Here is a 26,178-nt window from a genome sequence, read left to right as displayed (position 1 = left end):
GTTCTAGTCCAGAGACTGTGATGGCCCTGTAGAATCTTCCAGGAGTTCTCCTGCAACCAAGCCTTGGTGGAATTTGAGGTATGCTTGGGATCATTGTCCTGTTGGAAGATCCGATGACGTCCTGATACTTCAGTGAATCCATCTCGCCTTCCACACGCTGCAGGTTTCCAGTGTTGGAGGATGCAGAGCAGCCCCACGGCATCACCGAGCCTCCACCATGCTCGACTGTGAACAGAGTGTTCTTTCTTCATTCTTCTTCCTCCAGACGTACCGCTGATCCATCGTGCTGAAAAGTCCCGGTTTTGTTTCCTCGCTCCACAGAACAGAATCCCAAATCTTCTGTGGCTTATTTATATGATTTTGAGCCACAAACCACTCGAAGCAGTCGTTGTGTTGAACTATTTCAGCTGCTTTTGTTTGATTTGTTCATCGCAAACATCTGAAAGTCTGTACATTTTGACAATAAACCTGATTTGCACCGGGGCTTGAATAAAGTGTATACGCGGTTAATTGTAGGTGAGATGAGTATGGACTCATCCCCGCTGTCACCAGATGACACGAGGACAGTTTGTCCAAACTGGTCCAAACACGGTCAGGGTTTATTTTAAGGATATTTCAGGCAAACACATCAGTAACAAGAAGAACGAGACTTGTTGACAGCAGAGGAATCTCCACCGACGTCCTCGGTGTCGGGTTAATCTTCTTCTTTGGCTTCGTGCCATTTCAAATTTCCGTGGACATTTTCCGTTTTTGATTCAATTTCCACTGAAAAGAACAAATCACAACGCCTACATTTACTGAAGAAAGAACGAAAACGACTCGAACGTGTGAGTCGACGCTGAGCGTTCACTTAAAAAAGAGACAGAGTGTAACTCAGACTCGGGTCCTTCCCAGAAAAACCCGCAGGGGGTTTGGCTGCACATCAAATCCGTTAAACCCGCGTTCCCTCCCCGGCATCACGCTGTTGCTTCATGGAAACAGCTGGTGTTTCTTTTTAATAAGCAGCGCCGGTTTAAGATGGCGCTGGATATAGGAAGAATAAAATCACATGAAATCCTGTTTGGAGATTCGGGAAACGTGGGAAAAGGTTCTCTGGTCTGATGAGACTGAAACCTCAAAGACTTCGTGGCTTTGAAAAAAAAACGAACCCTGTGAAGCATGGTGGTGGTCGCATCATGGGTTTTATTTTTAATGCGTGGGATTGTTTTTTTGTTTAAATAACCAAACCCTTGATTTACATTTCCAGAACTTTGTCCTGTACTTGTTTGGATCGCTCTTGGGTCTTCGTGATGCTGTTTGATTACAGAAGGTAGGTTCTCTAACAAACTCCGGGTTCTTCCAGGAACCGAGGTGTGTTTATAATGAGATCACATGACGCTTGATTCACACGTAGCGAATTGATTTGGGGGTTTCACTTGGGGTTGCGGGAGGGGGGGGGATACTTATGCAATCATGACTTTCAGTGTGTTCTATGAGTTATTTTGTTCAGTTCCAGGTTGTAGCCCTTCGAATCGTGAGAAGGTTTACCTCAGTATAGCCCTGCGCTTGGCGTAGTAGCTGTAGGCTCCCATTGCTTGTTAGCCACGTTAGCATCCAGTGCAGAACGAAAAACCTCAAACACTAAACGTGATGATCATGTTTCAGGTGAGGACGTCGTGTACGTTTTATTTTAGTCCCGTGTGTTCTGAGCGACTTTTGTTTTTTAAGGGACGTGACCGGATTAAATGTCATGTATACACCTCCCACACACACACTACAACAAACCCCCCCCCCCTTTTTTTTTTCTGGTTGAGGGAATAAGAGAGTGGTGTTGAAATGTGTGTGAAGCAGATCGGACCTTCGCTCTCAGAACCACCGTCTCGTCCATCAGCGCCAACGGAGTCATGCTCGAGCTGAAGAACTCAGGTAAGACGTCTCTCTCTCTCTCTCTCTCTCTCTCTCTCTCTCTCTCTCTCTCTCGTTTATTATCCGTCACTCTCTTCCTCCTCTTTTTCTTCTTCACAGTTTAGGAATCACGCCAACGGTCACTCGTTGATATTTTGATCATTTGGTCTCTTAACAAGGTGAAATAAAAATGTTAATGAGACGTTTTCATGAACTTTGGAGCTCCATCAAAATAATTCCTACTGATCGTCACGGAGACGAATGCGAAGGTAGTTTAATTTACGAAATACTTTAATCTGAATAAATGGCCTGAATCGATGGGTATAGACGTTTTTTTTTTTCCTTCAGAGGGTGTGTGTAATTAATCTGATAAACGTTGTGTAGCAGAGCGCTTATTATTATTATTATTATTATTATTATTATTATTATTATCATCATCATTATTCAACCTGTAAAACCTTTAGCTTCTTAAACACTGAAATGCAGCGCATGTTCCTGTATAACTTTATTCTGAGAGTTTTTTGTTTTTTTTAAATACATTTTAACCGACATTTTCCAGCACTGGTAAAATATATTTTATTTATTTTTTGCTGAACTCTAATATTCTGGACTAATCCTAATTTTATTCAGTTCAAATAATTCATTTTTTTCCCTCCTTATTACATAATCCTGATGTCGCACTAAATGATCAAACGAACAAACCTAGTTATTTCATTTCTGTATTTGTTTCCTGAGAAGTTTGGTTTTTTTTCCACTTGAAAGAACTTAATTAAAAGTAAGTACTTGATGTTTTTACACCGTATGTTTTTATATAGAATACGATTTTTTTTCATAAATGTAAACCGCATCAACAAATCCAGAATCGAACAAAATGCAAATTAGAAACACCCCCAACTCAACATGCTCCGCCCTCCTTCACCCTGCTGAGCCAGTATTTGCATACTGGAACGTGATTGGTTCTTATAGTTTATGACGCAGTAACTCTCTCCATTCTCACGCTTGCACCAGCCACCCCCCCCGCCCCCTATGAACGCTTCGCTTAAGTTAAAGGTGCGATAGGTAAGATGTGTCCAAATCTAAACAGGTCTCTAAATGTTAAACAGGTGGAGTTCAATAAGATCCAAATACTAATTTTTTTTTTTTACTCCTAGAGCCCGCCCATACTCTCGCCCTTGCAGACAAAGCTCCGCCCCCAGAAGAACCCCTAAAGCGTTTAAGAAGAGCTAGCGTGACATCACTTTCAAAAGTATTTGGACATTCAGCGGACTGAGAGCCGAATATCGCGTTATGAAGACGTTCAGATCTTCTTGACCAGTCGAACATTTCAAAGCTTCGTCGGTAATAAATGACTCCATCTCGGAAAAGCGCTGGCAGGGTTTATTCCGTCCTCTTAGATTCACCTGCGTCGAACACGAGTACAGCTCTAAGCTCGTGTTCACCAACAAACATCGCTGCGAAAGAGCGCGCGAAACGACGACGTGCGATTGCGATTTCGCCGATTCGAGAAGTTTTCCGCAAGAAAAAAACGAGCGTTTTTACCCGCAAGACTCGGGGAAATCCGGTACGGACCGATTAGACATTATTTATGGAGTGAGTGATGTACAGTAATGAACAGTGTTCATGAGCGTGTTATTAGTGTTGATTTTATGACCGATTTAATGCGCAGCTCGTTGAGACGAGGCTTCTGTTTCACTGCTCTCACGTTCCCATGCAACCATCCACATCCTTCATCCTGCCAACACCTTCCTGTCATCGGCCGTCCTCCCTCCATCTCTCTCTCTCTCTCTCTCTCTCTCTCTCTCTCTCTCTCTCTCTCCCTCTCTCTCATTCCACTGGGTCTTCGGTTTCAAATCTCTAACCTCCATTTACGGCCATCTTGGCTCCTCTCTGTCTTGAATCCTGTCCTTCAGCGAAACCTCGATGTTCTTCCAAATTCGAAAAAGGTCACGTCGGTACGTCTCGGATGAGTCACGCCGCTGAAGCTGTGAAACCCGCGTTCTTGTCCGTGCATCTGTCCCCTCACGTGTCAGACGATCGTCCATCAGAGGGCCGCCGCTCAGCATGTGGCTCCTCACCGAGACTTATAGGAGATCATCTCCATCGTGCATCAAGCATCCACAGCGCTATCGCTTCCATTCTATCGCTATCGCTGAGCCTGGAGTAAATAAAACCCGATCCTGGAGCAGGAATGATGCTGAGCAGGAGCTCTGAGGCCAAAACAAACAGATGGGTTTTGTTTGGAGCTGAAGGACGAGGGGAATGCTGTGAGCTCGGCGCTCTTGTGACTGGAGGCTAAATCGAGCTGGACGTTTAACTGGAGGATTCGTAAACAGAAGCGCTGACAAATGGTGCTGAAGTGAGAGTGTAGTTAGAGTGTTGGAGTCTTAATGAGAAGTGGAAACGTCCAGCCGGAAAACGTTCTCAAGTACTGAACAGTAAAAAGTCAGTTTCATCGTGGAACTGATGAAATGAAGAAATGTCGTGTTTTTATGCGAAAACGAACTTTTTGTGCCACGTGACTCGGATCTAGGTTCATCGCTTTTCTCCTCTCGAACACAGGGTGTGTCCTAAAACTTCAGCTGATTCCTCCGGCTTCTCTCTCTTCTTTATCTCGCGACTCGGAAAGCAATCGGAATTCATGGAAATTCACAATTTTTAAAATGCAAAGAGAGACGAGAGAGAGCGGGGACACGCGTGACGTATAAATGCTCCACCTCGCCCGAGAAAATTCTCATTACAATAAAATGCTAAGTTCATTTGGCGCCAGTCCTTTTTGTTTCGGCTAAAACGTAAAACAACGTTTAAGCGTGTGATGTGGCTACGCGCGCAAAAATGCTTTACTCGATAAGTGAATTCAATAAAGTCGCTTTAAAATGCCGCTTCAGTGAGTGAGAACGTCTCATTTGTTCTCACATGATTCATTTATTTTCAGGTGATTCTTTTCCACATGATTCACTTTTCAACTGTGACTCTTTTCCACATGATTGATTAATTTTCCACATGATTCACTTTTCAACTGCGATTCTTTTCCACATGATTCATTTATTTTCCACATGATTCACTTATTTTCCACTTGATTCACTGTCCAACTGTGATTCTTTTCCACATGATTCATTTATTTTCCACATGATTCTTTTCCAGATGATTCATTTATTTTCCACATGATTCACTTTTCAACTGTGATTCTTTCCACATGATTCATTTATTTTCCACATGATTCACTTTTCAACTGCGATTCTTTTCCACGTGATTCACTTTTCAACTGCGATTCTTTTCCACATGATTCATTTATTTTCCACATGATTCACTTTTCAACTGTGACTTTTTTCCACGATTAGTTTATTTTCCACATGATTCACTTTTCAACTGCGATTCTTTTCCACATGATTCATTTATTTTCCACATGATTCACTTATTTTCCACATGATTCACTTTCCAACTGCGATTCTTTTCCACATGATTCATTTATTTTCCACATGATTCTTTTCCAGATGATTCATTTATTTTCCACATGATTCACTTTTCAACTGTGATTCTTTCCACATGATTCATTTATTTTCCACATGATTCACTTTTCAACTGTTGAGGTGAAACTAATGAGTTTCTGTCTGGGTTTTTTTCCCTTCTCTGCCCTTGATCTTCTATTTTGTTCTGTGCGAGCTCTAACGATGGAGGGGGACACGCTGTCAGCGTCCTCAGCCGACCTTCACGTCCTCCTCCTCCTCTGTCCTCTTCTTCTCCTCTCTCCCTCCTTCACTTTCTCGCCATGGTGATGAAAGAATCCTCTCATCAGCCACTATTTGTGGCCAGTTAATGGAGGCTCAGATGACTCCGAGAGCTGGCGTACATGTAAAGACGTCTGATTACAGATCGAGTTCCTCATCCGTCCTCGCGTCCATGTAGTGTCTGATTTCTGCAGAAGTGATCTTCACATTCATATCACGTATGTGTGCGTAGCTGTTAAGCCACATGAAGAGAGGACAGATTAAAAAATGACCCTGAATTCTGATTGGTCAGAAGGTGTCGATTAAAAATTAAAGGCTGATGTGCTGAAAGTTTTCTTCGAGTGAGCGGACGTTTATTTCACATCTACGGAAGGAGTCTCCAGTGTCAGAGGTAAAGCTGTAACTACAGGAGTTTACACCTTGTCGTTTCTCGTTTTTTTATTTTGTTTTTGTTTGTTTCTTTTGTCTTATTAACTTCAAGAGAGGGATTAAAAACAGGCTGGTGAGAGAACGACTGTTTATAGCCGCCATAACGAAAGTGAACTCGTCTCGCAGACTTTCCCCGAGAACTATAAACGGATCAAGCGTACGACGTGTCGTTCTTTAATAAATGAAAGATCGTAATGGTTGCTGAATCGTTGCGGTATACGAGGAATAAAATGATTCACTTTTCAACTGCGATTCTTTTCCTGTATTTTAAGCACTTACAGTTTTGTTTTGTTTTTAAAAATCATTTTAAAGCTTGTAGTTTTTAAAGGAAATGATATCTGATGGGTACCGGTACCGGCTGATACTCGCGGGTTCCGTACCGGTATCGGCTGATGCTCACGGGTTCGGTACCAGTACCGGCTGATGCTCGCGGGTTCAGTACCAGTATCGGCTGATGCTCGCGGGTTCGGTACCGGTATCGGCTGATGCTCGCAGGTTCGGTACCGGCTGATGCTCGCAGGTTCGGTACCGGCTTATGCTCACGGGTTCAGTACCGGTATCGGCTGATGCTCACGGGTTCGGTACCGGCTTATGCTCGCGGGTTCAGTACCGGCTGATGCTCACGGGTTCGGTACCGGCTTATGCTCGCGGGTTCAGTACCGGTATCGGCTGATGCTCGCAGGTTCGGTACCGGTACCAGCTGATACTTGCGGGTTCGGTACCAGTACCGGCTGATGCTCGCAGGTTCGGTACCGGCTAATGCTCGCGGGTTCGGTACCGGCTGATTCTCACGAGTTTGGTACCGGCTAATGCTCGCGGGTTCGGTATCGGTACCGGCTGATGCTCGCGGGTTCAGTACCGGTACCGGCTAATGCTCGCGGTTTCGGTACCGGTATAGATATCAGAAAAGAAATAAAGTGGTATCGAGTCATCTTTAATCTTTAAACGGAGGAATTCAACACGTCTCTCTGATGTTCTCTCCACTGCAGGAAGAAAAGGATCGAAGGCTGAAGCCCGGGCAGGTAACCACCTCAACCTGATCATAAATATTCATCATTCACTATCATCATCATCATCATCATCAGTAAGCCACAGTCCGAGAGCTGACGCCGATTCTTATCGCACTTCTTCTGTAAAGTCTGTTTCAAAAGCTGATTCATGAGTTTTATCCACATCCTGAAACGTAAAGGAAGCAAAGGTGTTCTTAGACTTCTAATAATCATATACATATATATATGATCTGACGGATTCTGTAAAAAGGATTAGGATCGGATGGATCTGTTCTGAGCGAGGCTGCACAACCATTCCACCTCAAACGATAGTTCAGATTCAAGCCCCGCCCACTCGCCCCTTATTAACAGGTATGCATTCGATACGCCTCGATTTACCCTTGTGCACATCTAATTTACATAACCACACCCTCTTTTTACAGTCGAAGCGTAGAAATAAAACGCAAATAAGCTAAATAAATAAATAAATAAATAAACAAACAAACAAACATGGGTGAAATAGTTTGTTGGGTTTCGATGTGCTGTGTTAAAGCTGTTTAAGAATTAAACCAGATCCAAAACTGACTCGTACACGCCTTCACATGAACTCTACGTGGTTACGTCCTCAACCAATAAATCATCCTTCTTTCATATTAAAAAAAACAACAAACATTTTGTGTTTGTTTGTTTGTTTTTGTCTCCGTTACAGAGCAGCCGCCGCCGTATGAAGCGGACATTCCTGAACCCACGACCAGAGAGGAGCTGATTAAATGTACGGCAGAGTTTATTATTATTATTATTATTATTATTATTATTATACTTTCAGTGACCTGCATGCTGATTGGTCTCAAGCTAACACTTGTAGAAACCAGTATAACTCGTGGAACGTTAAGAAGTGCTGCTGACGCTGCGAGCGGCCATTTTGATTGGATGTCACTTGGTGAACTCGGGGTCGAGGAGACCGTCCTGAATTCCCAAACAGGAATTTCTGACTCGAGGGGGGCGTTTATTTTTTCTCACGAGCTTCCCAGCGTGGTTTTGTAGAAGGATTTAGCGCCAGTGACTTTTTTTTTTGTTGTTCTCCACTTTTCTCCTCAGACTGGATTCCTCTCTCTCTGGACGACAGAACGGCTCAGAAGCTGCTCTGGATCTCGGAGGGCGGGGCTAAAGTGTCCAGGATGTCCGAGCAGCCGTGTCCCGTACTGGACCGACCCGAAAGATACGAGCACGCTCCTCAGGTCCGTTTTTCATTCTTTCTTTCTTTTTAATTACTCAAACACTTTACAGCTTTACTCGCTGTAATGATGACGCTCGACTTTGAGTCGTTGATATATAAATTATATACAAGTTATAAATAAATAAATAAATAAATAAGTCAATGTTTATGAACCAGGGTTTTAGGCCGTACAGTAAAAGCTCAAAACATGAGAATCTACAGGTTCAGATTAGATTAGATTAGATTAGATAATGAACAAGTTTAATTGTTAAATAATGATATTTATATTCCAGAGATGATGTCCGAGTGCGACGTATATCCTTTATTTATTTATTTATTTATATATTTACATCTACGTATCGTTTTCTCTTAAACTCTAGCGACAGAAATTTGTGGGGGTTTCTTGTTTTTTTTTGGAAGAAGCCCCGCCCACTTCACAATCACATCACATCTAATTAATTAATTATCTAATAAACTAATATTGGCACCCTTCATTTATTTTTTTTTTTTTTTGCTAAACCCGTGTTGTGTTTGCGATCGTTTAAGTTTGTAGCATTTTTGCTTTATTAAACAAAACATTTTCTCGTGCTCCGAAGAGCACCGGAAGATGTTTAAAGAAACAGCATCGAAGAGGAATTGAGAATCTTTTTTTTTCCCTCCCGTCCAGGTGGTGTGTAAGGAGGGTCTTCTGGGTCGCCGTGGTTACTGGGAGGTGGAGTACGAAGGCTGGGTGGTGATCGGCGTGGTGTACGCCGGCAGTGGGCGCAAAGCTAAAGACGGGGCGTGCGGCCTGGGCGAGAACGAGGCGTCGTGGGCCGTGGGCTGGGGCGGATCTCATTACCAAGCCTGGCACGCCGGAGACAGCGTGGAGATCCACGGTAACCGCGGCAACACCATCGGCGTCTACGTGGACCAACCGGCCGGCGTCGTCGCCTTCTACCTGGTGGAGGGAGAGCCGAGAGAGGCGAGACTCCTGCACCGCTACAAAACCTGCTTCGAGGACGAGCTCCTGCCCGGAGTCTGGGTGGGACAGAAATCCTCGTGCCGGATCCGAAAGAAAGATTAGCACGGATTACGACCTATGAAATGCGATGATTTACGTCAGTGGCGTGACGTTAGAAATCCTCTCCCCTCGTATGCATCCTCCTGTGTGTAGAATGTTCTGGAAAACTTCTTTTATGATCAAAATAAAGTGTGATGTTCCTACCCCGGCTCCGTTCCTCACACGCTGAACTCTGATTGGTCCAGGAGGTGTTTCTCTAACGGCGGATCAGACCGTACTGGGTTTATTTCCAGTTAACGCGCTCCTTCTAAACGATACCGTTTCTATAGTAACGGCTCGTTCACGCAGCTCGTCTAACGTTTACGGAAGGAGTCTCCAGTGTCGGAGAACAGAGGTGTTTGGTTCCTCTTCCTGAGGTTTTATTAACTAAACGACGGCGCGTCCTGCCTTTTATCCGTTTATCGTTACGTCAAAAAACGCTTCCGGCTTCACGTCCCGGCGCTGGAGACTCCTTCCCGTATTCCCTAAATGTTCACCGAAAACCATGAAGGAGCGGTTACTATAGAAACGATAACGTAGTAACGATTTCGAGCTGCGGTACTTCGTAGAAAAAGGTCTCGACCCCTCCGGACCAATCCGAATCGAGCACGCCCGTACCGTCAACACCGAAGAAACGATATACACTTTTTTTTTTTTTTTTGGTTCAACAACAAATGATCAGTTTTATTCAAAACATTTGTTTAAACACTGAACACATGGTGTGAAATGTGCAAGACTGACATCATCATCATCATCTTCAGTCAGAACACAGATGTTGCACTACACCGTCATCGTTTTAGCGCGAAATTCCCCTGGGAACCCGGAGCGTAGTGTCACTTTCTACAGAACGTAGTGTTTATTAACCTCCGCGAGCTCCTTTAGCCCTCCTTCGATGTCGGCGTGTAAATTAGCTTCATACGGCATCGGCTCCGGCCGACCCTCTTAGTGTTGCTCACGTACGACGGCTTGAAAGGTCACGTGACCGGAAGCAAGGCGTGGACAATGAGACCGACCTGAAATCCAGTTTAGTTTAGCGACAGGACTGCTAACAACGAAGCAAGCAAACATCCAGCTCGCATTACACGAGTTTTTATTTTTTTTGTGCTAAACGGTATTCACTGCTAGTTATATTAGCGTGCGAGTTCACTACTCGTCTTGCGATCCGAACAGGAACAGCTTAGAATCAAAGTCGCTGACTGTTCCATTTATTTATTTTTTTTTTTTTTAGCCAGAAGCACAAGCGGAAGTCAGCACCCCGTGCTTACATCTACGTCAGACGCTCGTCCTGAAGATTTCGACAAACCGGATCTCGGATTAAGCTCGCAACGTTACGCAAAACACGTTCGGGTTCGAAAAAGGCATCGGAAAAATATTCATATCGTACCCGAGTTCACAAGGACGATTCAGGGTGGAAAAACAAAACAAAACGTGTCTACATGCGTTTGCTGATTTGTTGTGGGCGGAGACTGAAATTAAAGCCCCGCCCCCAGACAGTCTATAATTAACTGACAGTTATGAATATGTATGTGTCCCCCCCCCCCCGTGGAATAAAGAGTGGGGCGATATGTCAGTAAATATCACACTGCGGATGCTTGAAGATGATTTGACGATACCGATATGAGCAGCATGATATAAAAGAAACGATTTAAAAACGTTACTTTTTTTTAAAAAGCAAAAAAAAAAAAAAAAGAAGGGAAAATAAAATCCGAACTTGTTAAACCACCAGTGCGCAGCGATACCAATAACACGTATAGGAGTAATGATATAACGGTAATAACGTATCGCGGTATCGATATCGTATCATCGTATCGCCGAGCTCTATGTCTTCAGCGGAACGGAAAAGAACACCGGAGCGGATCTTAAAAACATCCTTGTGAACGCAACTTTTCTTTCTTTCTTTTTTTTTTTTTTTACCCTCCCCCCACCAAGCATCAGCGTGGTCTCCACTTGGTCTTTCCTTTTGCCTCGTTTATAAAAAAAAAAAAAAAAAAAAAAAAAAGAACTTTAGTAAAGATTTCCGTCACGTTAATTGTTGAAATCTGTCTAAAAAAATAACAGGTCCGGGTCGTATTTACATCCCAGTTCATTTTCTCACACACACACACACGTCTCGTCTCACGTCACGTCTCTCAATTCGTTTCTTACTCTCACACACACTCACACACACTCACACACACGTCCATCATCAGTGCTTGAGGGAGAAGTCGCCCGTGTTGAGTCGAGGTCGAGGCAGCGCTCCGAACATCTCCGTTCCGTCGGTGGCCGCCGGAGTTAAAAGAGCCTTCATGCTGGCAGCGATGTGATCGAGATCCGCACAGCCGGCCTGCTAACACACACACACACACACACACGCGATATAACAAAGCAGGCTTTCATCTAGTTCCTCTGAATTTCATTCAAGTCTGAAGAAAAGCTCGTCACATCAGCCTGTCAATCAAAACAGCTCATTAGAATATTAGGCCACACCCATTAGACAGACCTGATCACTTATTACTCACTTATTATTATACAGTATATATATATATATATTATCTTCCATTATACGAGTCTAAATAACGTCCACTTCTGTCTTTTGTAGCTCGTACAGGCCGACTAATCGGTTTGTAGAATATGGATTGTTGTGGATGAGGTGTTGCAGCTCTAAACAGAACCGTTGTGAGCTACAGTCATCATGAGGAACGAACCGGACGTGAACGCGGAGGAAAACGAGCGTGTGTAAGTACACCGAGCGCTCACCCGCTCTCCGCTGTGAGAGTCGCCCTGCGCTGACCGGTTGTTCCTGTAGCCCCACACGGGCACCGAGACGGGCAGCGAGCGCGCCAGAGCCGTGGGGTGAGACGGCCGGGACAGAGCCGAGTGACCCATGGCCAGGCCTCGAGGAGGAGGAGGAGCTTCCTCACTCAGAGAACCTGAACACACGAACATCATCGTCATCATCATCAGTAAAACTGCCTCAGTCTGACCTCTAGTGGTGAAATGGTACAATGACAAGCAGCTGTGTAAAGATGTTCTGAGAACCCTCAGGAGCACTCGGTCAGAGACACACTGAGGAATACACACTCACCGTCAGTGCTTTCCTCTTCTCCGTCCGACTCGAAAAACGGCTCACAGTCATGAGACAGAGAATCCTCGTCCATGGAGAACACACCTGAGAGAAAGACAGGAACAAACAGAGTGAGAGAGTGGGGGTTTGGGGGGGAAGAGAGAGAGAGAGAGAGAGAGAGAGAGAGGAAGAGAAGATAGAGTGAAAGAGAGAGAGAAGACAGTGAGAGAGAGGGGGGAGAAAAGAGAGAGAGAGAGGAAGAGAATATAAATTGAGAGAGAGAGAGAGAAGATAACGTGAGAGAGAGGGGGAAGAAAAGTGAGAGAGGGAGAGAAGATAGTGAGAGAGCGGGGGGAGAAAAGTGAGAGAGGGAGAGAAGATAGGGAGAGAGAGGGGGGAGAAAAGAAAGAGAGAGAAGATAGTGAGAGAGAGGGGGGAGAAAAGAGAGAGAGAAGATAGTGAGAGAGGGGGGAGAAAAGAGAGAGAGAGAGAGGAAGAGAAGATAAATTGAGAGAGAGAGAGAAGATAACGTGAGAGAGAGGGGGAAGAAAAGTGAGAGAGGGAGAGAAGATAGTGAGAGAGAGGGGGGAGAAAAGAGAGAGACAGGGAGGGGGGAAGAAAAGAAAGAGAGAGAAGATAATGAGAGAGAGGGGGTAGAAGAGAGAGGAAGAGAAGATAAATTGAGTGAGAGAGAGAGAGAGAGAAGATAAAGTGAGAGAGAGCGAGTTAGAGAGAGAAGATAAAGTGAGAGAGAGTGAGATAGAGAGAGAAGATAAAGTGAGAGAGAGAGAGATAGAGAGAGAAGATAAAGTGAGAGAGAGAGAGATAGAGAGAGAAGATAAAGTGAGAGAGAGAGAGATAGAGAGAGAAGATAAAGTGAGAGAGAGTGAGATAGAGAGAGAAGATAAAGTGAGAGAGAGAGAGAAGATAAAGAGAGAGAGAGAGAAGATAAAGTGAGAGAGAGAGAGATAGAGAGAGAAGATAAAGTGAGAGAGAGAGAGATAGAGAGAGAAGATAAAGTGAGAGAGAGTGAGATAGAGAGAGAAGATAAAGTGAGAGAGAGAGAGAAGATAAAGTGAGAGAGAGAGCGAGATAGAGAGAGAAGATAAAGAGAGAGAGAGCGAGATAGAGAGAGAAGATAAAGAGAGAGAGAGCGAGATAGAGAGAGAAGATAAAGTGAGAGAGAGAGCGAGATAGAGAGAGAAGATAAAGAGAGAGAGAGCGAGATAGAGAGAGAAGATAAAGAGAGAGAGAGCGAGATAGAGAGAGAAGATAAAGAGAGAGAGAGCGAGATAGAGAGAGAAGATAAAGTGAGAGAGAGCGAGATAGAGAGAGAAGATAAAGTGAGAGAGAGCGAGATAGAGAGAGCGAGATAGAGAGAGAAGATAAAGTGAGAGAGAGAGAGATAGAGAGAGAAGATAAAGTGAGAGAGAGAGAGATAGAGAGAGAAGATAAAGTGAGAGAGAGAGAGATAGAGAGAGAAGATAAAGTGAGAGAGAGTGAGATAGAGAGAGAAGATAAAGTGAGAGAGAGAGAGAAGATAAAGAGAGAGAGAGAGAAGATAAAGTGAGAGAGAGAGAGATAGAGAGAGAAGATAAAGTGAGAAGAGAGAGATAGAGAGAGAAGATAAAGTGAGAGAGAGTGAGATAGAGAGAGAAGATAAAGTGAGAGAGAGAGAGAAGATAAAGTGAGAGAGAGAGCGAGATAGAGAGAGAAGATAAAGAGAGAGAGAGCGAGATAGAGAGAGAAGATAAAGAGAGAGAGAGCGAGATAGAGAGAGAAGATAAAGTGAGAGAGAGAGCGAGATAGAGAGAGAAGATAAAGAGAGAGAGAGCGAGATAGAGAGAGAAGATAAAGAGAGAGAGAGCGAGATAGAGAGAGAAGATAAAGTGAGAGAGAGCGAGATAGAGAGAGAAGATAAAGTGAGAGAGAGCGAGATAGAGAGAGCGAGATAGAGAGAGAAGATAAAGTGAGAGAGAGTGAGATAGAGAGAGAAGATAAAGTGAGAGAGAGCGAGATAGAGAGAGAAGATAAAGTGAGAGAGAGCGAGATAGAGAGAGAAGATAAAGTGAGAGAAGGTAAAGTGAGAGAGAGAGCGAGATAGAGAGAGAAGATAAAGTGAGAGAAGGTAAAGTGGGAGAGAAAGAGATAAAAAGAGAGAAAGAGGAAGAGAGAGAAGATAAAGTGAGAGAAGGTAAAGTGGGAGAGAAAGAGATAAAAATAGAGAGAAAGAGGAAGAGAGAGAAGATAAAGTGAGAGAAGGTAAAGTGGGAGAGAAAGAGATAAAAATAGAGAGAAAGAGGAAGAGAGAGAAGATAAAGTGAGAGAGAGAGCGAGATAGAGAGAGCGAGATAGAGAGAGAAGATAAAGTGAGAGAGAGCGAGATAGAGAGAGCGAGATAGAGAGAGAAGATAAAGTGAGAGAGAGCGAGATAGAGAGAGAAGATAAAGTGAGAGAAGGTAAAGTGGGAGAGAAAGAGATAAAAATAGAGAGAAAGAGGAAGAGAGAGAAGATAAAGTGAGAGAAGGTAAAGTGGGAGAGAAAGAGATAAAAAGAGAGAGAAAGAGGAAGAGAGAGAAGATAAAGTGAGAGAAGGTAAAGTGGGAGAGAAAGAGATAAAAAGAGAGAGAAAGAGGAAGAGAGAGAAGATAAAGTGAGAGAGAGAGCGAGATAGAGAGAGCGAGATAGAGAGAGAAGATAAAGTGAGAGAGAGCGAGATAGAGAGAGAAGATAAAGTGAGAGAGAGCGAGATAGAGAGAGAAGATAAAGTGAGAGAAGGTAAAGTGGGAGAGAAAGAGATAAAAATAGAGAGAAAGAGGAAGAGAGAGAAGATAAAGTGAGAGAGAGAGCGAGATAGAGAGAGCGAGATAGAGAGAGAAGATAAAGTGAGAGAGAGCGAGATAGAGAGAGAAGATAAAGTGAGAGAGAGCGAGATAGAGAGAGAAGATAAAGTGAGAGAGAGTGAGATAGAGAGAGAAGATAAAGTGAGAGAGAGAGAGAAGATAAAGTGAGAGAGAGAGCGAGATAGAGAGAGAAGATAAAGAGAGAGAGAGCGAGATAGAGAGAGAAGATAAAGAGAGAGAGAGCGAGATAGAGAGAGAAGATAAAGTGAGAGAGAGAGCGAGATAGAGAGAGAAGATAAAGAGAGAGAGAGCGAGATAGAGAGAGAAGATAAAGTGAGAGAGAGCGAGATAGAGAGAGCGAGATAGAGAGAGAAGATAAAGTGAGAGAGAGTGAGATAGAGAGAGAAGATAAAGTGAGAGAGAGCGAGATAGAGAGAGAAGATAAAGTGAGAGAGAGCGAGATAGAGAGAGAAGATAAAGTGAGAGAGAGTGAGATAGAGAGAGAAGATAAAGTGAGAGAGAGAGAGAAGATAAAGAGAGAGAGAGAGAAGATAAAGTGAGAGAGAGAGAGATAGAGAGAGAAGATAAAGTGAGAAGAGAGAGATAGAGAGAGAAGATAAAGTGAGAGAGAGTGAGATAGAGAGAGAAGATAAAGTGAGAGAGAGAGAGATAGAGAGAGAAGATAAAGTGAGAGAGAGAGCGGGATAGAGAGAGAAGATAAAGAGAGAGAGAGCGAGATAGAGAGAGAAGATAAAGTGAGAGAGAGAGCGAGATAGAGAGAGAAGATAAAGTGAGAGAGAGAGCGGGATAGAGAGAGAAGATAAAGAGAGAGAGAGCGAGATAGAGAGAGAAGATAAAGTGAGAGAGAGCGAGATAGAGAGAGCGAGATAGAGAGAGAAGATAAAGTGAGAGAGAGTGAGATAGAGAGAGAAGATAAAGTGAGAGAGAGCGAGATAGAGAGAGAAGATAAAGTGAGAGAGAGCGAGATAGAGAGAGAAGATAAAGTGAGAGAAGGTAAAGTGAGAGAGAGAGCGAGATAGAGAGAGAAGATAAAGTGAGAGAAGGTAAAGTGGGAGAGAAAGAGATAAAAATAGAGAGAAAGAGGAAGAGAGAGAAGATAAAGTGAGAGAAGGTAAAGTGGGAGAGAAAGAGATAAAAAGAGAGAGAAAGAGGAAGAGAGAGAAGATAAAGTGAGAGAAGGTAAAGTGGGAGAGAAAGAGATAAAAAGAGAGAGAAAGAGGAAGAGAGAGAAGATAAAGTGAGAGAGAGAGCGAGATAGAGAGAGCGAGATAGAGAGAGAAGATAAAGTGAGAGAGAGCGAGATAGAGAGAGAAGATAAAGTGAGAGAAGGTAAAGTGGGAGAGAAAGAGATAAAAATAGAGAGAAAGAGGAAGAGAGAGAAGATAAAGTGAGAGAAGGTAAAGTGGGAGAGAAAGAGATAAAAAGAGAGAGAAAGAGGAAGAGAGAGAAGATAAAGTGAGAGAAGGTAAAGTGGGAGAGAAAGAGATAAAAAGAGAGAGAAAGAGGAAGAGAGAGAAGATAAAGTGAGAGAAGGTAAAGTGGGAGAGAAAGAGATAAAAAGAGAGAGAAAGAGGAAGAGAGAGATAGTGAGAGATTTGAACACCTCTTAATTTAATCTAAACAGAGTTATCTCCAGCCGTGCTTCCAGAACAGAAATAAATAAATAAAAATGAAACCATGACGGAGCTGGACGCAGTCCCGAACAGAACGTTCTCCTCAACAGAACAGAAAACAGTTTTAAAACGCCACGCGCTCGTGACCTCCGACATTATTTATAATATCACCGGAGTCCAAACCAACTTTCGATCTGTCTTTCATCAAGTCCAAGTCCAAGTCCAAGTGTTTTTCTGGTCGTTTCAGTCGTATACAGCTGGTGCAGTCCACAGTGAAATGACAACGTTCCTCCAGGACCACGCTGTTACACACAACAGCACACTAACCACATGACCCGACACGCAACTCGATAACACCCACACGCGCTTACACGTTCTCACGCAAACTGCAGACTGTTCTGCCGTTCTGACAAAAAACAGCGTTTACGTCAAAATCTGAGGACTTTTCCATTTTATTCCCTCTACTGTTTACAAGTTTAATCAGCGCTTCAGGTCCGGGGAAAGTTTACACCCGAGAGAGCTCGTCGTAATCTGTGTAGGAGAGGCTCGATGGGCAGGGAGTACAACATGCCAGATAATGAACAGCCTCGCTGACTCCCTTCTGAACCTTAAACCACCGCTGACCTTTAAAGCAGTCTCGATGTCACGATCCCGTTTATAAGACCAGAGCTGAACCCGAACTCACCAAGCAGATCAGCGGTGTCCGATCTCATCCGGAAAGCGCCGGTGCGGGTGTGGGTTTTCGTTCCGATCGAGCAGGAGCCACACCCGATTCCACCCGTGGTGACCCGCACCGGCTCTTTCCGGATGAGATCGGACGATCATGCGCCTCGGTGCGTTTAACGAGACGTCTCCGAGTGTTGTTCTGAACCGTGTGGTTCCGCGTGGTTGCTTTCCAGGAGCAGGTATCCGTCATCACTACAAGCACTGATGACTCTGTTTACGCTGTTTAAAAACACCACCGTTTCTGGGCCTACAGGTGGAGCGTACACGGTGATGAAAATCGAGCTCGTGTTTTTAACAAGCCCGACCCTCGATGATGTCCTCGGTAACACGAGAGATCTCAACCGCCGGTTCTGCTCTGACCAGAACTTCCTCATCCCGTCCCTTCTTCCAGGAAGTGTCATGCTCAGCTCTGCGGTTCTTGGTTCAGGTGGTAGAGTGGGTCGTCCACTAATCGTAGGGTCGGCGGTTCGATTCCCGGCCCACGTGACTCCACATACCGAAGTGTTCTCGGGCAAGACACTGAACCCCAAGTTGCTCCCGATGACAAGTCAGCGCCTTGCACGGCAGCTCTGCTACCACTGGTGTGAGAGTGTGAATGAGAACCAGTGTAAAGCGCTTTGTAGAACCATTAAGGTTAAAGCGCTATATAAATGCCGACCGTTTACCGTTTCATTTTGTACCCTTAAACACACTGAAAAGGGACGCTCTCTTCGCATCACATCCTCTCTGGCACCATTAATGTTGTTCAAAACTTAGCGACTTTCCAAATATCTCCAGTACTGTCCTGTAAGCGCGAGGTCTCGCTTTCCCGCTGCACTCACACCTCTCTCTGCGAGCTCTAAAGAGCTCGTCCCCTAAAAGACATGGCGTGTTTATGGTGAGGAGATTTACAGCTGATGGGAATCATCTTTACTGGAGACAGTTTTCCGTATCGCTCCAGCTCTTTTTCCAAAAGCTCATTTTTTTAGAAACGGTGTACATTCCACATACTGACCTTTCTAGCAGGACTTACGAGGGACAAACCTGATACGTGGGAACCTTTAATCACTATTCCGTTCACAAGAAGCTGATTTACTTTATCCATCTGGTCTGGAAAAATCACGACGGCATTATTCACTTCAACACTTTCATACCCAACAGCGCCACCGACCGCTAGACTACACTCTCCACCCGAGCGCCGGAGGAACGGCCTGTCGGCGCGTCACATTCTGACAGTTACAACGTTCACCTGCAGCCAGGTAATCAAACTAAACCCCCACCTGAAGAAAAAAGACCAGAAAACTCACAAGCTTCAACACGCTCACTCCCAACCCTCACTCAGAAAGAGAGAGATTACAGAGAAAAGAGAATAAATATCAAAGAGTCAGGGAAAGACAAACGCTCTCACACATGCAGCTCTCACGATAACCACACCCACTCCCAGCATACACCAGAGAGAGAGAGAGAGAGAGAGAGAGAGAGAGAGAGAGAGAGAGAGAGGAAGAGAAGATAAAGCGAGAGAGAGAGAGAGAGAGGGGAAGAGAAGTGAGAGAGAGAGAGAGAGAGAGAGAGGGGGAAGAGAAGATAAAGCGAGAGAGAGAGAGAGAGAGAGAGAGAGGAAGAGAAGATAAAGCGAGAGAGAGAGGGGGAAGAGAAGATAAAGTGAGAGAGAGAGGGGAAGAGAAGATAAAGCGAGAGAGAGAGAGAGAGAGAGAGGGGAAGAGAAGTGAGACAGAGAGAGAGAGAGAGAGGGGGAAGAGAAGATAAAGTGAGAGAGAGAGAGAGGGGAAGAGAAGATAAAGCGAGAGAGAGAGAGAGAGGGGAAGAGAAGTGAGAGAGAGAGAGAGAGAGAGAGAGAGAGAGAGAGAGAGGGGAAGAGAAGTGAGAGAGAGAGAGAGAGAGGGGAAGAGAAGTGAGAGAGAGAGAGAGAGAGAGAGGGGAAGAGAAGTGAGAGAGAGAGAGAGAGAGAGAGAGAGAGGGGAAGAGAAGTGAGAGAGAGAGAGAGAGAGAGGGGAAGAGAAGTGAGAGAGAGAGAGAGAGGGGAAGAGAAGTGAGAGTGAGAGAGAGAGAGAGAGAGAGAGAGAGAGAGAGGGGAAGAGAAGTGAGAGAGAGAGAGGGGAAGAGAAGTGAGAGAGAGAGAGAGAGGGGAAGAGAAGTGAGAGTGAGAGAGAGAGAGAGAGAGGGGAAGAGAGAGAGGGGAAGAGAAGTGAGAGAGAGAGAGAGAGGGGAAGAGAAGTGAGAGTGAGAGAGAGAGAGAGAGAGGGGAAGAGAGAGAGGGGAAGAGAAGTGAGAGAGAGAGAGAGAGGGGAAGAGAAGTGAGAGAGAGAGAGAGAGAGAGAGAGAGAGGGGAAGAGAAGTGAGAGTGAGAGAGAGAGAGAGAGAGAGGGGAAGAGAGAGAGAGGGGAAGAGAAGTGAGAGTGAGAGAGAGAGAGAGAGAGAGAGAGAGAGGGGAAGAGAAGTGAGAGTGAGAGAGAGAGAGAGAGAGAGGGGAAGAGAGAGGGTAAGAGAGAGAGAGGGGAAGAGAGAGGGTAAGAGAGAGAGAGGGGAAGAGAAGATAAAGTAAGTGAGAGAGAGAGAGAAAGAGACAGAGAGAGAGAGACAGAGAGAGAGAGGGGAAGAGAAGATAAAGTAAGTGAGAGAGAGAGAGCGAGAGAGAGGGGAAGAGAGAGAGGGGAAGAGAGAGAGAGGGGTAGAGAAGATAAAGTGAGAGACATTTTGACTTTTTAAGATGCCTTTAATGCATCAGTTTTGGTATATTTACATTTTTTTTAAGACCCCATCAGACCCCCAACCCACACCTCCACCCACACCTATACCTCCACCAACACCTCCACCTCCATCCACACCCACACCCACACCTCCACCCACACCTATACCTCCACCCACACCCACACCTCCACCCAGGAACCCCAGACCCCTTCAGTCCTACTGTAAGTCCGTTATAGTCCCACAGTGTAATGTGTCCACAGTGCTGTTTATATTAAAGCTGACGTCCATGTCCTCAGTCTGAAGCGTCTCCGTGGTGACGGCACGCTCAGGTGTTCATTTCTTGCTGTTGTGTAGATGTGATGAATGTTGTTCTGTCAGGGAAGTAGTCAGTCAGTGAGATATTAGGTTTTCCTGTAGTCAGTTCTAGAACCCGGTTGCTGTGTTGTGCGGTGTAGAGCTGCTCAGGTTGCTCTGGACAGTTGAAAGTGTGGGGTTGATCTGAGGTGACCTCTTCCTCCTCCATGTCTGTGAGCGGTTCTTCTGGTTCTCCTGCATCACAACACTGTGCTGTGGCTGTGTGGACGATTCCTCCACCTCGTCCCTCTTCTCTCCTGTTGTTTCCGGCTCAGCTTTATTGTTCTGGATGTTCTTGTTTTGTTGTGCGGAGTCACTCGCTCTGACGCTGGTAGCGGTGTGGGGTTGTCTATTAATCTTGTCTGCTGCGTTTGTTTCAGTGGTGGTGGTGGTGTGTTCCTCACCGACCTGTTCCAGCCGTGACCTCGGTGTGTCGTTACCCCCTCTGCCCCAGGCTCCTGTTCTCCGGTGTGTCCCCCCGCTGGCTGTCTCCACGCTGCTGCTGCTGCTGCTGCACCCCGGCCGTGTCTCCCCCGGAGCTCCCCGGCTGCAGCGCTCTGCGTGGGCAGCTCAGCCGTCTATGCCCGATCTCCCCACACCCAAAACACCTCAGGCGTCCGGTGGTGGCGAAGACGGTGTAGCTGCTGTCGCCGTGTTTACACTTGAAGTTCACGTCCAGTGTCTGTTCTCGGTTGTTTATAAACATATACACCTGTCTGCGGAAAGACAGGACGTGTGTCACCGCAGAGTTTCTACAGCCGAGCGGGATGTCCGTCATGGGGCTTTCCGAAGCGGACCGGCTCCTTCGTTATCATCTCATCTTTAATAAAGGGGGGCACGTTGCAAATAACGACCCACGTCACAGGGAGGCGGAGTCAATGTTCTCGCACCCCACCTGCTGTCCCGCCGCTAGCAGAACCTCCTCCACCTGTTCTCCATTCTCCGGCACACACCTGACGCCATGGCGGAGAGACAGCGTCCCGCTCACTCTCACCCACTCTCACCCTTCACCGGCTACTGATGCTCACATAACAACATCCAATAATTATATGAAAGAAAAGAAAAAAGACACCCGCAGAAAACTCCGACAAGATGCCAAACCGCTCTCGCGCGCTCCACACACCACGCTCACTCCTCCACCGCACATGCGCACAGAGAGAGAGACAGAGAGAGAGAGAGAGAGAGGATAAAGTGAGAGTGAGAGAGAGAGGATAAAGTGAGAGTGGGAGAGAGACAGAGAGAGAGAGAGAGAGAGGATAAAGTGAGAGAGAGAGAGAGGATAAAGTGAGAGTGAGAGAGAGACAGAGAGAGAGAGAGAGGATAAAGTGAGAGAGAGAGAGAGGATAAAGTGAGAGTGAGAGAGAGACAGAGAGAGAGAGAGAGAGAGAGGATAAAGTGAGAGTGAGAGAGAGACAGAGAGAGAGAGAGAGAGGATAAAGTGAGAGTGAGAGAGAGGATAAAGTGAGGGAGGGAGAAAGAGAGAGAGAGAGAGAGAGGGAGGATAAAGTGAGAGTGAGAGAGAGGATAAAGTGAGGGAGGGAGAAAGAGAGAGAGAGAGAGAGAGGGAGGATAAAGTGAGAGTGAGAGAGAGGATAAAGTGAGGGAGGGAGGGAGAGAGAGAGAGAGAGAGAGAGAGAGGATAAAGTGAGAGAGAGAGAGAGAGAGAGAGAGGATAAAGTGAGGGAGGGAGAGAGAGAGTTTAAAGTGAGGGAGGGGGAGAGAGAGAGGATAAAGTGAGAGAGAGAGAGAGGATAAAGTGAGAGAGAGAGAGAGAGGATAAAGTGAGAGAGAGAGAGAGAGGATAAAGTGAGAGAGAGAGAGAGAGAGGATAAAGTGGGGGGGAGAGAGAGGATAAAGTGGGGGGGGGAGAGAGGATAAAGTGGGGGGGGGAGAGGATAAAGTGAGGGAGGGGGAGAGAGAGAGAGGATAAAGTGAGAGAGAGAGAGGATAAAGTGAGGGAGGGGGAGAGAGAGAGAGAGAGAGGATAAAGTGAGAGAGAGAGAGAGAGAGGATAAAGTGAGAGAGAGAAAGAGAGAGAGGATAAAGTGAGGGAGAGAAAGAGAGAAAGGATAAAGTGAGGGAGGGATAGAGAGAGAGGATAAAGAGAGAGAGAGAGAGAGAGACCAATAGAAAGACAGACAGAGGGAGAGAGATGGAAGAGGATGTGATGAGAGACAGAATGAACGATAAAAGAAAGACTGAAAAAAATAAACCTCAGATGTAAACACACGCGCACGCACGCGCGCACCCACACACACACCCACACCCACACACACACACACGCGCGCACCTGTCGACTCATTGAGATTGCGTCTGCGTCCGTCCATATCGTCCTCCTCTCCGTCCTCCTCCTCTTCCTCCTCCAGGTCCACGATGCCGGCCCTCTCCCTCGCTCTCTCCACCTCCTCCAGAGCCGCTCTGTCTCTCTCTCTCCCTCCGTTCCCCTGCTGTGCCGAGGGCAGGACGCTGACCGCCGCTGCACTGTAGATGGACGGGTAGCTCTGAGAGTACATTCTCAACCCGGGACTGACCGACCCCGACCCCCCGTCACCCACCGACGTCTGAGGAGGAGGAGGAGTTAAAACAGTCTTCTTTAATCCTTATACAGAGTTTAAAGTTCAGTGATGACATCATCATTACAAGTACAACAGATATTTAACTAACATTACACTTAACATCAGCTTTCTAAAAAAATTCATACATTTAACTAAGAACTAATCAGCAATACAATCAAATATAAACAAATAAAAACTTAACAAAACGAACTAGCTAAGATAAATCAAGATAAAAACGAACCGACAGAAACATAAATAAATGTATAAATAAATAAACACATATTTTTAAAGAGACAAGATGCGAAAAGATAAAAATGAGGCTAATATCAGCGCTAAAGAATTGTTTACGTTTAAAACATTTTTGAATATTTAATGTAAAGTAATACATTTTTTATTTTTTAATTGTTCAGGAATTTGACAGAACGCTAGGAAGTACGACATGACGTCTCGTTTGCGCTACGAGCTACTAACCGGCCTCTCGGACGGAATGTCCACGGCCAGTTTGGCCCCGCCCTCTCCTGGGGCGAGGCGGGCGTGTCTCTGCGCCGTCAGCACGGTGGTGGAATGGAGCACGCCGATGTCATCCAGGTATCGGAGCGCCGCCTCGGCGAGCGCCCCTTGACCCCACACGTGATAGCCGTAATCCCACTTCCTGCTTCCTGCTGGCACGGCTCCGCCCCCTTCTCTCTTTTTCGCGGCATCTCCCTCGGCACCGGACGGGAGAAACTTCTTGCAGGCGGTCAGTATGGCCAGGTCGCATCCCGTCTTCTGGCTGTACGCATCGGCGGCGGCGAGCAGAGCCAGCCAGCTCTCCTGGTGGTTATCCGGGATGTCCAGCTCGGAGGTTTTGGAGACAGAGGCCATGACGAAGTGTCAGATAAACACGGGCGCTCGTATCGCATCAAACAGGACGCAGAGGCGATCCGGGTGTAGTGCGTCGCGATTAGGCCGTGTACGCGTTAGCTTCTAGGTGACGAGTAGAGCTCGGTTTAGGTTGAGACGAGACGAGACGAGACGCTTGCTGCTGCTGATGATGATGATGTCATCTGGGAACAAAACAAGAGCGTGTGAATAAGTGACGCCCGGTAACATCGTCAGCTCGGACGCGAAAACACAACCCGCTCCTACTGGGAGAGTTTGATCACGTGCCCCGCTAATAAACTCATCCCTTCCGAATAGGGCTTTCTTCTCTCCACTACACTCCTATTCCTGACCAATGAGCTCACGAGGTCACGTGACACAAACATGGCGGCCACCACTGCACATTACAGCAGCTGTCCATCTGCTGTGCTGCAATTTATGTAGGAGGATAAATCAAAACAAAGACAACAAATCAGACGGTTATATAAATAAGGATGGTTCTGATCACCGAGTGCAGCTTTAATCCATGTCGGATTTGTTCTCCGTTAGATTTTATCCAAACACAACTACTTTCAAACTATCAGGGTGTGTGGTTACATCAGTGTTTTGACCATCATTGCTTCTATAATCCTCGTGCACTGCATAGTTATTTACGCATGATCTGATCCTGGAGATCTGCAACTAGCTCATGAGTTGCATCAGATTCACGTGCAGGAAACGAAGAGATGAATTCAGGAGCAGGACTGAGACACTAACGTGTGCGTGTCATCACGTGTTATCACGTCTGTTTATCAGTGTCACGTCGTGCACACCCGAAATCTGTGGTCCTTCATCCTTCCTGCTGCTAAACAGGCTTTACAGAAGCACGAGGCGATTTCAGACAAACAAACAAACATCCGAGCTAGCTAGCGTTCTGCTTTCTCTCTATGCTAAGCTAGCTGAAGCGCTGCACCTTTAGCTAACCCTTTAAACGGCTTTATTTAATAAAAGGATCAAACTTCAGACTCTTTACTTACACACTCGAAATTCTTTCAACTTTGTTTTTTGTTTAATTTTATGTGAATATTTTTGTTCTTCTCGGTCTCTCTCTCTCTGCCTGAGACTGGCCGCGCGCAGCTGTTTACAGCAAGACGGGCACGCGCATACCACGCGCGCGACACAGAGAGAAGAGCTTGAACGCTCGTGCACGCGCGCGACACCACGGAAAGGTGTCAGTAGTCAATGTTTTTGTTTGTTTGTTTGTTTGGGTTTTTTACTGTATTTAAATTTACTAGTATAAATAATGTGTGTATATTTATTGTTTGTGTTTGGATTGGCCTCTTGTCAGTCATTTTATAGCCACGCCCCTTCACGTCGTTATAAATCAGTCTGAGGAGTAGTTGCATGGTTATGCTGTGTTGAAGTTGCAGTTTGTAATGCTCCACCTGCAGCCGGTAAATCCCACCGAGAACACACTCCCTCAGCCTGAAACCTGGGGTAATCGCCACTTCCGGTTCCTTCCCTGTTTATGGAGCAGAACAGAACCGGTGGTCACTCAGTCCTGTAACTGTACAGGTGCTGCTGAAGTGTGTTTACAGGGGCTTTTCATGCAGATAAAAGATAGGCTTTTGTGAAGGCGTCCTTCCTCTGTTCCTTCCTCCCTTCCTCCCTTCTTACCTACCTTCTGCCCTCCCTTCCTCCCTTCCTCCCACCTCCCTTGGGTGGCTGTGGTTCAGGTGGTAGAGCGGGTTGTACACTAATCGTAGGGTCGGCGGTTCGATTCCTGGCCCACATGACTCCACATGACTCCACATGCCGAAGTGTCCTCGGGCAAGACGCTGAACCCCAAGTTGCTCCCGATGGCAAGTTAGCGCCTTGCATGGCAGCTCTGCTACCACTGGTGTGTGTGTGACTGGGTGAATGAAACACAGTGTAAAGCGCTTTTGGATAAAAGCACTATATAAGTGCACCATTTATTTACCATTTACCTTCCTTCCTTCTGCCCTCCCTTCCTCCCTCCCTTCCTTCCGCCCTCCCTTCCTCCCTCCCTTCCTTCCGCCCTCCCTTCCTTCCTCTATTCCTTCCTCCCTTCCTTCCTTCCTCACTTTTTTCCTCCCTTCCTTCCTCCATTCCTTCCTCCCTTCCTTCCTTCCTCACTTTTTTCCTTCCTTCCTCCCTTCCTACATTCCTTCCTTCCTTCCTTCCTCACT

The 26,178-nt window shown here is 45.8% G+C and overlaps 2 protein-coding genes across 4 annotated transcripts; one reads left to right on the top strand and one right to left on the bottom strand.

Moving 5' to 3' along the window:
- Window positions 1-1,450: 1,450 nt before the first annotated feature.
- Window positions 1,451-10,387, top strand: zgc:195001 (uncharacterized protein LOC567531 homolog). Its single transcript, XM_053618514.1, has 4 exons — window positions 1,451-1,905; window positions 7,737-7,799; window positions 8,126-8,265; window positions 8,911-10,387. The coding sequence occupies exons 1-4, from the start codon at window positions 1,884-1,886 to the stop codon at window positions 9,307-9,309; spliced, it is 624 nt and encodes a 207-aa protein (XP_053474489.1). The 5' UTR covers window positions 1,451-1,883; the 3' UTR covers window positions 9,310-10,387.
- A 102-nt stretch (window positions 10,388-10,489) lies between these two features.
- On the bottom strand, window positions 10,490-25,156 carry akt1s1 (AKT1 substrate 1 (proline-rich)). Of its 3 annotated transcripts, none has more exons than XM_053618467.1 (6): window positions 25,006-25,151; window positions 23,600-24,174; window positions 22,864-23,134; window positions 12,350-12,433; window positions 12,022-12,194; window positions 10,490-11,611 (listed from the first exon to the last, which is right to left on the bottom strand). In XM_053618467.1, the coding sequence occupies exons 2-6, from the start codon at window positions 23,990-23,992 to the stop codon at window positions 11,471-11,473; spliced, it is 1,062 nt and encodes a 353-aa protein (XP_053474442.1). In that variant the 5' UTR covers window positions 23,993-24,174; window positions 25,006-25,151; the 3' UTR covers window positions 10,490-11,470. The 3 variants fall into 3 exon arrangements, with proteins under 3 accessions (XP_053474442.1, XP_053474449.1, XP_053474457.1); XM_053618474.1 differs by having other exon boundaries at window positions 10,490-11,608; window positions 25,006-25,150; XM_053618482.1 differs by lacking the exon at window positions 12,022-12,194 and having other exon boundaries at window positions 10,490-11,608; window positions 25,006-25,156.
- Between the last annotated feature and the right edge of the window lie 1,022 nt (window positions 25,157-26,178).

This window comes from Ictalurus furcatus, chromosome 2 (genome assembly GCF_023375685.1).
Source record: "Ictalurus furcatus strain D&B chromosome 2, Billie_1.0, whole genome shotgun sequence".
Lineage (NCBI taxonomy): Eukaryota > Metazoa > Chordata > Actinopteri > Siluriformes > Ictaluridae > Ictalurus > Ictalurus furcatus.
The sequence above is the reverse complement of the archived record's forward strand: the minus strand, read 5'-3'. Positions and strand labels throughout refer to the sequence as shown.